The following is a 13,509-nucleotide window of genomic DNA, read 5'->3' as shown; positions in this document are numbered from 1 at the left end:
TGTTTATAGAAAAACGCTTTTCTGCACTGGAGATTTCTTTTCCTAAATCCTGTAATGATTCAGTGTATTCAACATAATGAAAAGTATCTTAAATGGAGTACAAGGTGTATCATTGTTAAATATAGTAATAGTTACACAAGGTGTTTTTAAACTTTTTATTTTGAAATAATTATAGACTTACAGGAAGTTGCAAACATAGCAGGTAGAGCCTTCTGCACTCCTCCTCCATTGATGACTTCTTATTTTCCAGATATTTTTAAGATCTGTTTTTCCAGATCATGTAATTCCATATAATTTTTAGTTTTAAACTTTTGAAATTTATTAACTTCAGAATCCACTGCAGTGAGATTCAATTCAATTTTTGTAGATTTTACTTCCACAAAAGAAACCTTTCCTGATCACCCTATCCCAGATCCTTTATCCTCTCCCCATACCAGCATTTATTCAGTCATCTTAAGTACTTCCTCTAGAAGTTTGTCTTCTGAAAGTAACTTGTTTATTTATTTAATTTTATTGTCTCTTGTGTTCAGCCCTGTATCACCTAGAAGACTCCTTGTTACAGATGAGATGCTCAATAATTTTTTACTGATTTTTGATATAGGATTTCTGTTTGGTTATTTACTTTTTTAAATGCATTGAGAATTGCAGTAGTGTTAGAAAAGCCAGACTTAACTGATGTGTAAGAGAGAAAAGCATTGTTTTGGAGTATCTCCTTCTTCAGTCTTAAAGAACCCTGGCTGTGGGAATCCTTGTTCTTTTATTTATAGTCTTGAGTGTTGGAAGTTTCTTTCAGTCAGTGTCATTATCAAAAATGGGGATTTCATGGAGATTTTTTTGATCTTTTGATTTTTTCTAGAAAAAAAAATCACATTTTTAAGATCTAGGTACATTCTGAATCATCTTAACTTTTATATATCCCATTCTTATTTTCTGATTGATTTTTATTGCAGTAAAAAAACATATGAGATCTTACCTCCTAACAAATTTTTAAGTGCATAACACGGTCTGCTTTAAGCACAATGTTGTACAGGAGCTCTCTTGAACTTTTTTTATCTTATATAACTATAACTTTATACTCCCTGAACAGTAATTCCCCATCTCCTCCTTCTCCCAGCCCTTGGCATCTTTCTATTTTTTGTGTCTGTAAGTTTGGCTACTTTTGATACCTTACATAACCTTTTATTTCAAGAAAGTTATCATTGAAAGTAATTTTGCAATAATTTATATGCACATAATTTTTCTCCAAAAAAAAAAAAGACAGGTAAAATGAGCCCTCTGTTATTCATTTGAAAGTTGTCTGTATTTGTTGTGCATCATGGCAAGATTATTTTTTTTTAAGACTCCTCTGAATTTGGTGTGAAATACTTTTTATTTTATTTGTTACGTAATTACCACTCATGTAGCAAGTCGTTTTATCAGATCACTTTGAACATGGATTGCAGGTATGTCAGTAGGAAGATATGCTAATCTGCAATTTCTATTGTTTGAATCTGTCCATCAGAAGTTAGTAAAAATGGAAGTATGCAAAATGGATGCACAGACTGGTGTGTAATACATTAGGGCATCTTGACAGTTCTAGTTTTCTGTCTCCCATAATGTAATTCTCTCTTGGTTGTTGCCTGCATGTGGCTTTTGTTAAAAATATGTAGTGACTTTCAACTAATTTGAGAAAATTTATAATTTTGTGGCCATATCAGGTACAGTGTATAGCCTAAGATTTTTTTAATTTATTTTACTTTTTTTTGAGGGAGAGAGAAAGTGTGTGTGTGGGGGGGGGGGAAGGGCAGAGGGAGGGGGAGAGAGAATCTTAAGCAGGCCCCATGCTCCATGCTCAGTGCGAGCCTAACTCAGGACTAGATCCCACAACCCTGGGATCATGATCTGAGCCAAAATCAGGAGACAGATGCTCAACTGACTGAGCCACTCAGGCACCCCTAAAGATTTTTCCTATTGTAGTTATTTGTTAAGTTCAGCTATGCAATCTGCTTAGGTCTAAGGGCACTTGGTCACTTTAAGTCACTGAAGCAAAAAATCTCCACCCATCTAAAAATAGTATTTTCAGGTTATTTTTAATGACGTTGCTGCATGATAGGTGCCGCTGTTAAATACAGTGGTGTGATCTCCTATGGGCAGCGTCCTGGTGATGGGAGAAGCTGGTTAATGCTGGCCACAATTGGTGTCTTATACAGCATCTTGTGGCGGGATTAGTATACTGTAGTAAATCCCCAAGTAGACAACCCGGCCTCTTTTTTTAAACAGAAAAACAGTGTGTCCCGCTGTCCTCCAAGGATTTCACAGCCACAACACCCTCAGGTAATTTCATTCCCAGGTGTGGTTATGTATCATCAAATGAAAAAAAAAAAAAAAAGCATGGAAGCTATCTATGAGTTCTAATACTGTTTTTCTGACTAACTTTTGGAAGTTTTTTGGGGATGGGAAGGAGTTTATAGGGCTTGGTTTCTTCATTAATGAAAAAAATGTAATAATACTGTTAACATGTCTCACATTATCATCCTGTTGCATAAGTTTGAAAATGTGCTTTAAATGCAGAAGAAAAATTGAATCGCGCTTACTGTTAACAAGTTTTGCATTCTGATTGTTCTGAATATTGTCTGACTGAAACCACTTATATTCTCTATTTAAATTTCTTTTAAAATTGTCTACCTTCTAGTCTTACTTAATCTAATAATGAGCTCTACTAACTCCATTTCTGTATTTTTCAGTTAACTATATGTATTGAAATGCAGTGTGAAAGCTAAAGCTTGAATCAAATGATTGGCAACTCTCAAGATGGGTTAATATGTTCCTTTCATTAACTCTTATAACCTTAAATCATTTAAATTTGTATTTGTTAAATATTAGCAAAATTAAAAGATCCTAATGCAGTATCTTTTTTTTTTGACTAGAACTGTTTTTCTTTCAAAGTTTTAAGAAACTCTATAATTTACGTAGGTTTAGTTTAAAATTGCTTTCTAGTATATATAATTTTTTAAAGATAGCACTTGATGTTAAATACTTTCTCAATGAGCTTCTTGACTCATTTAAATACAAAGTAGGAGATCCCATTAAAGTGTTTTGAATGGCAACATACTGAAATAAGTAGGTGAGAGTAAAATTGTTCTTAGGAATACATTTGTTATGTAAAGATCTTTTGTCATTGAGATCTTCTCCACATCCCTCTCAAAAAAGAGTAGTTGTTATTAAGTTGGTAAAGTTGTTAGATACTATTAATAATTACACTATCTTGATCTTTTTCACTTATTTAATCAGCTCAGCAATCCACTGAGCACTGAGGGTTTTTTTAAAAATCTATTATTTGTCCTTTCTTATCTTGAGGGATACCTTATATTTGTTGTCAACCGAAAGAAGAGAAACCACAAATGCCCACTATTACTCAAATAGAACTGTTGCAAGCCAAGAGTACATTTTTGGTGTTTCGGTTCTTAAAATAAGTATTAGCATTCATTGTTTATAACTGACAACTTATTGAATAGCAGAAAATACATCTTTGTCCAATTTTCTTTTAGCATTAATAGTGTTACGTTAAAAAACATGGGTGGTATTCAGATTCACCCAAAACGTGTCTTATCTATAGCTCACTAGCTTTTGTACCAGGAAGGTAATTTTGTCTCTTGAAGTCACTTTAGTTCTCCACCATCCGTTTTCTTTTTGCCTTCTGTCAGAAACATAGGTGGTATTGACCAGTTCCAGTTTTGTTGTTGTTGTTGTTATTGTTGTTGTTATGAAATAGAATTTTGTTACATTGATTTCACTGTGGAATAATCCATTTGAAGACTGCAAGTAGATTTTTAGTATGTTGAGTTAAAAAATTGGAAATACACAGTTTGACACCAAAGCTGCCATGGAAATGAAAGCATAGCATGTCAGCCTTTGACAGTTTTACTCACTAGAAAGGAGTCGTCTTCCTTACAGGAGCGTTTAATTCCTAGCAAGGAAGAAGGGCTTATGTTACATAACAAATTGGTCCATTACAGGTTTGCAAGAAAAATTTGCAGATCAATTTTTAACAGTGATCTCAAACCACAGTTGCCAAAGAATGTTTCTCAGTGGTATTCTTTTATTTGTTTTGCTCCGTCTCCAATGAGAGCTCCCCAGTTTAACCAGCCTTAAGCTTTGCTTTCTTCATATTATTACTCCCCTTTTCAGAACGTCCAGGAATCTCTCTTATCCATAGTAATTCAGGCACTCTTGATGTTCCTAACAAGTTGAGACCATCCTTCTTTGATCTCCCTGGGTTGATTTATTCACTCGTTTAACAGATGTGGATTGAGCACCCACTTAGTGCCAGTGATGTGCCTTACACTAGGGTCTGGCAGTGAGTGAGGTGGACCAGGAGTCTGCTCCCATGGTGTTTATTTTCTAGAGAGGGAGGAGAGGCTACAAATCAGTGAAAATGTGAATACAATAATTTCAACACTTTTAAGATATTGAAATATTAGAAATAAGCCAGGCTTCTGTTGGCTTCCGTTTTTCAGTAATTTTTTTTTTTTAATCACTGTCTTTATCTCTCATAGGCTAGACAGCTTGGATTTGAGTGAAAGTTCTGTCACTGACTAGCTGTGTGGCTCTAGGCAAATTACTCATCCTCCCCATTTCTCAATTTGTATTGTTATAAGGGGTATAATACTAGAAAATAACTCATAAGGTTCTTGTAAAGATTAAATAAGTTAAATCTTCAAATACTTAAAACAGTGTTTGTTATACAGTTAAGACTTAGTAAAAATAAGCTATTTAAAAATTTTTTCCTATTAAAATATTCTTTCAAATGGAAGTATATAAAGATAAAATATGCCCAGCCCAGCATTGTATGTAAGTCTTGTATTCACTCAATTATTTGATGACATACTTTTATCTTGATTGTCTTAAATGGAAGAAAAAATACCTGTAAGGCAACCTAAATTCTGTTTATTCTGCATTTTTATGATGTGTGTTAAGTGTACATTAGCAACTTACCAGGTTGGTTTTGGTAAGTGAACAGATTGCACACCTTTTCTGACAACTTTAATTCATCCCGTATATTGATAGAAAAATTGATGGACTCTGTGCTGATGAAATGAAGTGCACAGTTTAAGGATTTGTCCATTTATCCTTACCTCTAAAGGCGTAATCAACTGAATTTACGTTGACAGATTCTTCCAACAGTGCAGTTCTGTGACTGACACTCACCGTTCCTACTGTCAGCTGCTGCTCAGGTCACCCCTTGTGTGTATCCCTGGGGCAGCCTCCTGATTTATTCCCTGTCCACCAGAGTCTCTGCCCTTCCAGTCTGTCTTACACTCACTAGTGAAGAGTCTTAGAGTAATCCTTTTATCATCTACTTTGCTCAGGAAACTACATTTACTTTCTCTTGCCCAGAGAGTCAAATACAGCCTTTAGATTACTTTCCTTCATAATTTGACTTTAATTTTCTACCACTACTGTTGATAGTAGACTCTAATTCTCAAAATGCTCTTGTAGAATATTAACCCAGTGTTATTAAAGTTCTTTGTCTTGATCTTACATATTAGGCTCAGTCTTCTATTTACACTTTTGTTTTAATTCTGTGCTTTTAATCTCTCTGTTCCCTGCTTTCCCTCCCACTTCCTAGACAAACATATCCTTGTTTGCCAGGTACGTTTAGCTCAAATTTTACCTTTCTCATGACTCTTTTCGACTAGCTCATGATGTAACTGTCCCTATAATATAGAGGTTGATTTCTGTGTTTCTGTATTAATATGATAATAATGCTGTAAGGGCCTAGATATACCATTAAAATATTGCTCTTTTTCGCATAGTTTACATAGAGCATGTAATAGTGCTGATTTAAAGCACATGCTTTGTAAATGATCATTTTTTGACAGGTTATAAGGAAGAAGTTCTTTATATATGATTTTCCCCCACCTCATGGCTTTCCTTTGGTTTTATAGAAGCTGCAAGTCGGGCCATAGTCCAGTTCCTAGAAATCAATCAGAGTGAAGAAGCCAGTAGAGGTTGGATGCTTCTGACAACAATTAATTTGTTAGCATCCTCTGGTCAGGTAAGTTCTTTGTTTTCATGTTTGATAACTTGACTTCCTTTTTTATCCTCTTGGAATTTTGTGAAACTAAATGTATCATCATATCCAAATAAGATTTTATGGTAATCATTATATTCTTAATCCTTCTAATATATGCTTTCATGCTTCTCACAACATCTCATGAGGAGGTTTATGTCACTACAAATTTTACACCTGAGGAAATGCCTAACTTGAATGGTGTATTTCGTCTTTGTCATAACACACAGAGAGCATGATACCATTAGTACAGCATGTGGGGCACAGCAATGGACTTCTGGGACTGTAGGCCAGTAGCCTGGGAGCTCTGGCTCCTTCTGGCCAAAACCAACACTTTTGTAACCCACATCAGGGAAATTGCTTTAGAAGAATCATCTGACCTTACTTCACTAATAAGGAACAAATGACATGAAAAATATTTGTAAATTCTTCTAAATTTTATGGAAAATAGGGGAATAGTGACATTTTCAGGATAATATATATTCCCTTCCCACTTGATTTATTCTGGAGATTCCTTTTATTCCCCCTTTCTAAACCACCTTTAATCATCTGCCATAATTTCTGTTGCATGTACTCAGTTACCAGCTATTTGGATACCTGACTTTTGGCCTGTGATGTTTTGGGGATGAAAGAACTTGATTCAGGGGCACCTGGGTGGCTCAGTCAGCTAAGCATCTGACTCTTGATTTCAGCTCAGGTCATGACCTCACAGTTTGTGGGATGGAGCCCTGCAACAGACTTTGCGCTGATAGCGGGGAGCCTGCTTGGGATTCTCTCTCTCACTCTCTCTTTACTCCTCGACTTGTGTGCATGTGCTCTTTGTCTCTCTCTCAAAAAAAAATAATAATAATAACCATTAACAACAAAAAAAAAGAAAGATGTGTTTCACCCTTCTAAAACTCAGAGTAGAATTACCTATCAAAGTTAGTACCAGTCTTTAGAATGGTTCTTGTCTAAATTATGATTCAAACAACTCACATCATTTAATAATGGAATTTACAGAGGTGGCTGTGACATGAGTCATATACCTTGGTGGGCCACAGCAGAAACTATGCATATTTCTTAGTAACCATATCCTGAAGCTAGTCATTAGCCTAAAGTAGTAGCACTTAGGCTTTTTTTCCCCTTAGAATAATGTTTCCCTTTTTTGTTTGCTGGTTTATGTTTGTTTGTTTCTTAACATCACAAAAGGAATCAGACCAAGTTGCTCTGATGTACCTGGGACTTGCCAGATTTCGGCCCAGAAGCCCCACATCCCAGACAACTCCTAAATTCTGGGCAAATGGAGATGTTTATTTATCCTATGTCACCTTCAGATAGTCCTAAAGTGGCCAACTGTTTCCATGTATCTGTGACCATACCAAAAACCTATCAAAATAACAATTCTATTTGCTTGCTATTGATGCTAGCTATAAATGCCGCCATATTACTGTACCAAAATTTGGTTTGATTTAAAATAGCATGTAAAATAACCATTTTTAATTGTGATATTTCTAAGTCTTATTCCTATTCTTTGTAGATGCTGTCTTTCTCAGGTGTGAACAGAAAGTGTATCCTACCAGAATATCTGACACATACTAGAAAGTCAGGAAATGTGGATTAACCTAATCACTTTTTTAAAAAACATTTTTTTAGAGAGAGAAAGAGATCGTAAGCAGGGAGTGGGGTGAAGAGGGAGAGAGAGAGAATCTTAAGCAGGCTCCACACCCAGTGCAGAGTCCGACTCAGGGTTCGACCCAATGCAGGGCTCATTCCCACGACCCTGGGATCATGCATGATCTGAGCCAAAATCAAGAGTCACATGCTCAATCGACTGACCCACGTAGGTGACCCTTAACCTAATCACTTTTTTAAAAATTACAAATGTTGCCGATTATCAGTTTGGATACCAAGTTATGCTTATACTCTGCTATAAAATGAAACTGAAAAATCATACCAATTTGCCTAATGAAAACAGAAAGCTAGTAATAATCTAACTAGAAAAAGGTATTTTAAGAGAAAATTTAGTGCTCTATATTTTGAGCTGACTTTTATGTTTATATGCCATTTTCTGTTGATAGCAGTGAGATACAGAGATGACTAAAACGTCCTGAATCAACATGTAGATGACAGAGATGGAGTGAATGACAGTTCTATAAAATGCAGTCATGGGATATATGTACTGCTATGAAAATAGAAATGTGAGAGTTATAAATTTTGTAGGTGAGGGAGGGAGGAAAGATGAGGAATTAAAGTTTCAGACATGGGCAGACATTTAAACTGAGCATCAGATGTATAGAGACATGGGGTATCTAGAAATAATCAATCATGGAACAGCAAAAGGTTTTTGAAATATTTAGAGGCAGGAAATGTTACTGGATGTTTAGGATAAGGACCAGATCATGCAAGGGATTGTTCTTTGGGTCCTCTCACCTCTCTGTCACCCTGCTACTGCATTAGTTCAGGCCCCATCTCTCATATGGTTTTCTGTATTAGTTTCCTGATGACCCTGGCCTTCTTGCTCTTTAGATCTAATTTAGATCTATATAACCATCAGTGAATTTTCTGATATCTGGTTCCATTACTGCTTTGTAACACTTCACTGGTTCTCCAAGGCCAGCAAAATAAAAGTCAGACCAGAGTGGGAGACCATATGATACATAGGTCCCTGGGCATATACACTTGTGGACCACTTAACCAGCTTTAACTAAGGCAGGGTATCTCAATTATGAGCCTCAATTGCTTCGTGTATAAAGTAAGCATCATACAGTAATAGAATCTACCTTATAAGGTTGATGGAAGAATAAATGAGATAATTAAAATGCTTAGCCTTATGCTTGTTTTATAATTGATACTCATTAAAGATTAGACACTATTATTGTGGCTTTTTAGGAGTTAACAGTTTTGGACTCAGGTTCCTGAAACATAGTGTGTCGTATAGTTCAACCTTCTATGTATCTTCAGGTGATCTTTACCCTCTTAATTTCTATACTTTTCCTCTTCATTCCTTGTAGTGTTGATCATTCCTTTTTCGTAGTTATTGATAACCTGTTTCTGCTAATAGACCACAGTCTTCTGAAGGGCAGGGGTGCTTTGTCGTTTCCTGCCCAGTTCCCAACATACTGCCAGACATACCCTATGCATTCAGTGAATGTTTGATTAAAAAGTTGATAAACTAAATACAGGTGACAAGGTGACACCAGCCTGTTGATCTCCAGTGTATGAAACTTTTTGTTCCAAACTGGACCATGAAAAAAATTTGACAATTATTATAGCATACTTCTTAGGAATACTGAAATTTCACCATAAGAAGGTGGACTTTCTTCCTCTAGAAATTGTTGAAAATAATACACAGATTTTTCAGTGTTACCTGTATCCTTCAAGTGTCCTTCCAACCCCAAGAATGTTTAATAATAATAAAAGTGATAGCAAAGCAACTACTAATATATAACTTAGTGCTTAATATATCTCAGATTTGTTATATAATGCTTACATTAACTCTAAGACCTATTATTATATTTATTTTACAGGAAAGGAAACTGAGGTCCAGCAAAGTTAGTTTGCCCAAGTTTATGGTTGAATTTCTTTTTTCTAAATCCAAAAGTTCATTTGCTTTGAAACATGCTGCCTTTTAATAAAAAAATAGCAAATCTAATAAATAACAAACACATCTCAATACACACACACCCACACACACACACACACACACACACACACACACACACATATGTATGTATTTTTAGAGAGAAAGAGTGAGTGCATGTGTGTGAGTGGGAGAGGGTAGAGGAAGAGAGAGAGAATCTTAAGCAGACTCCATGCCCAGTGCCAGGCAGCAGGGATGGGTGTGATGCAGGCCCTATCTCACCATGGTGAGATCATGAGCCGGAATTAAGAGTCAGACGCTTAACCACTGAGCCACCCAGGAGCCCCATCTCAATATCTGATTAAAGCAGATTTGTCCAAATGGAAAATGAGTATTTGTCAGCATGGAGTCATTTTTTAATTTTTCAGGCATTTAAAAAGTTATTTTGATACATAATTTTCTGGCTTAAAATTTGTGAGTTAATGATTTAAATTCTGGATTAATATTTGTGAACTTACTTAGCTGTTCCAATTATGTCTGTCTGTCTCCCTATTCACTTATTTATTGGTTTGTTTTCCAGAAAACCGTGGACTGCATGACAACGATGTCAGTGCCTTCCACCCTGGTTAAATGTTTATATCTGTTTTTTGACCTTCCACATGTGCCTGAGGCAGTTGGAGGTGCACAGAATGAGCTACCTCTAGCAGAACGTCGTGGACTACTCCAGAAAGTTTTTGTACAGGTATGGAAGGTGCTGTTGGCCTGGCCATCAATACCAGTCTATTTAAAGTGAAACAGGTGCACTCCTTAAAGAGATGTTCTGCTTATTCCATTTTTTTTATAGTATTCCATGCTCTTTATTATTGACTTTATCTCATATAATTGTCACATTTCTTGACTCTGAACATTTCTTTTGAGGATAATGGAACAAGCCATTAACAAGTTTATTTCTCTGAACAGATTCAACTATTAAGCTTTCCTTTGATACAGCAATACAATCTCTAAAATGAACTGCTAAGCAAGAGAAACTTTTATTGACTATCATATTACATTGGGGTAATATTTCTTATAAGAAATTCTGTTTGTTGATGTCTAAATATAGGATTCCTAGCCTATAAATCTCTAACTTGTAAAAGGCAGTTTATTTTAGTGACTGCTGCCACCTCCTCTGCTCCCTGCTTGTAAAATCCTTCTTTACCACTGTTGCCACTGTTCAGACTTTTAATAGCACTGGTGGCTAACCAAGGTTTAAATAGACCTTTGTTAGTTAGCCTAGAAATTTTTGCCATCATTTTGATATCCTTCCTTGGGAGAAAATTTTCAAGACCAACGACATGCATTTGGAATATAGTCTGTCCATGGGACTAATATTTAAAAACTTTTTAATGTTTATGTATTTTGTGAGAGAGACACACAGAATGCAGGTGGTGGGGGGGGGGAGGGTTGGTGGCAGACAGAGGGAGACACAGAATCTGAAGCAGGCTCCAAGCTCCAAGCTGTCAGCATAGAGTCCAACATGGGGCTCGAACTCACAAACCATGAGATCATGACCTGAGCTGAAGTCAGACACTCAACTGACTGAGCCAGGTATTTTAAAATCACGTTTGACAGAAGAGGACAGATACTGTATCATTATACTTATGTGTATCCAACATGCTCAAACTCCTAGCAAGTAGAATGCTGGTTGCCAGGAGCTGGAGAGTGGGATAACAAGAAGTTTTGTTCAGTGTGTATAGAGTTTCAGGTTTGCAAGATGAAAATGTTCTAGAGATCTATTGTACGTGTAATGAACACTACTGTTACCAAAAAGGATTAAGGTGATAGATTTTGTGTTACGTGTTTTTACCTCAGTTAACACAAAAAACCCTACACCTGTTTGAATCCAGTTCTCTGAAATTATATAACTTAAGATGCAGATTTCTCACCTCTAAAGTAAAGATAAATGATACGTACCCAAAGGGGTTTGTGAGGATTAAATGAAATAATACACAGGGCAATGGTGCTGTGCCCAGGATGTGGTAGACATGACCTACAAGTCCCTGTGATGGCTGCTCTTGCCACCACAGCCACCACCATCAGTGAGAGTAGCAGAGGGAGCACAGAGCAGTGGGTCTGCAGTAGATAAGGTGGAGCTGGGTGCCGATGACGAGTATATCTCACGGTACTGGGGTCTTTGCTGCAGCGCTTTGTGGACGTGTGAGCAATGAAAGGACTGGAGAGAGGGAGATTAAGGCAGTTTTAGGAAGGAAAAGACAGGATTATCAATAAAGAACTAATTCAACAAATACTTATTGAACATTGGATTTCTTAGATACTTTTTGCTAGTGGCTAGGTAGAATCCATTATCTCATATAACTTGCAAGACAGCCCATGACTTCAGAGGTTTTGTTTTTCTAAAAAATGATGACGAGAGCAAATGGCAGAAATAGGAGTAGACGTTAGGTTTATCTGAGTCCTGAATTAGATTGGGTGAGAAAAGCAATAGAAATGAACAAAGGAGTAAATCCCATAGGAATTGAAGCTGCTTAAGACATTGCTAATGAATACAGTGGATTCGTCTTTGCTTATTAGACTAGTAAACCCTATTTCCACAAAGCCCTTCTAAACAACTAATTAATACCTTAGACAATAAATGTAAACTGACTTTTATGTATTTAATACTAAATAAGTATAGCAAAGATTTCTTCTAAAACTTAAAAAAATGTTTTCAGTATCTGAATGCAGTGGATGTCTCCAACTAATTGTGGGATTCATTTTAGCATATTGGAACCATTGAATGTTACAGCCAAAAGGAACTTCCAAGAGAATTTAAATGAGTGAAAGTCACCACTTACAGTTACAGAAACTAGGGGCGCCTGGGTGGCTCAGTCGGTTAAGTGTCTGACTTTGGCTCAGGTCATGATCTCACAGTTCAAGAGACCGAGCCCCGCCTTAGCTCTATGCTGACAGCTCAGAGCCTGGAGCACTTCGGATTCTGTGTCTGCTTCTCTCTGTCTCTCTCTCTCTCTGTCTCTCTCTCTCTCTCTCTCTCTGCCCCTCCCCCACTCATGCTCTGTCTCTCTCTCTCTCTCTCTCTCTCAAAAATAAACATTTAAGGGGCGCCTGGGTGGCGCAGTCGTTTAAGCGTCCGACTTCAGCCAGGTCACGATCTCGCGGTCCGGGAGTTCGAGCCCCACGTCAGGCTCTGGGCTGATGGCTCAGAGCCTGGAACCTGTTTCCGATTCTGTGTCTCCCTCTCTGTCTGCCCCTCCCCCGTTCATGCTCTGTCTCTCTCTGTCCCAAAAATAAATAAACGTTGAAAAAAAAAAAATTAAAAAAAAAATAAACATTTAAAAAAATTAAAAAAAAACAAACAAACATGGTTACAGAAACTAATAGCTGAGGCTGTGATCCATAGCAGATGTGTGGCAGGAATGGGAGCCTGGCTCTTCCCACTGCCTAGTCCAGTGTCCTAGTGCGTCACTTCCTTGTTTTAGTTTCTCATCACAGGCCGGACACTGCTGTCAAACACCAATGGAGACAAACATATTAAATGTTTTCAGAAAACATATTGTTTATGATAGATGAAATCCCTGTGTTTATCTTATGTGACACATGGTTTCCTGGAACCTTAGCAATTGGTACTGCTTCATGTAGGCATTTTTTTTTCTGTTTAGATTTTTGTTTATTTGTTTTGTGTGTGTGTGTTGATATAGCCAGTTATTTCGCTGCCGCACTTGGCTATCCTTAATGACACAGTCCCTGCAAGTAGGTATGATTAGTGTATGGGAGAAGAGGAATGAGATATAGACTCTTCGGTTTTCTATTGTATAGAATGAAAGGATTACATGAGATTATTTCTGAGAATCCTTTTGCCTTTGAATAATAACTAGTTATTTTTTGTTTTATATTTAAA

The 13,509-nt window shown here is 36.7% G+C and overlaps 1 protein-coding gene across 6 annotated transcripts in view; it reads left to right on the top strand.

Moving 5' to 3' along the window:
* The window catches only part of WDFY3 (WD repeat and FYVE domain containing 3), a 245,777-nt gene that overhangs the window by 78,383 nt on the left and 153,885 nt on the right, over positions 1-13,509 (top strand). For all 6 annotated transcript variants that reach the window (XM_047090586.1, XM_047090584.1, XM_047090585.1 and 3 more), the window contains 2 exons: positions 5,928-6,037; positions 10,195-10,356. In XM_047090586.1, coding sequence (XP_046946542.1) covers positions 5,928-6,037; positions 10,195-10,356 — 272 coding nt within the window. The remainder of the gene's footprint in view (positions 1-5,927; positions 6,038-10,194; positions 10,357-13,509) is intronic.

This window comes from Lynx rufus, unplaced genomic scaffold (genome assembly GCF_022079265.1).
Source record: "Lynx rufus isolate CCGP_SWC_20201006 ecotype Redwood Valley unplaced genomic scaffold, mLynRuf1.p SCAF_3, whole genome shotgun sequence".
NCBI classification, from domain to species: domain Eukaryota; kingdom Metazoa; phylum Chordata; class Mammalia; order Carnivora; family Felidae; genus Lynx; species Lynx rufus.
Note: the sequence above shows the minus strand (reverse complement) of the source record. Positions and strands in the feature narration are given on the sequence as shown.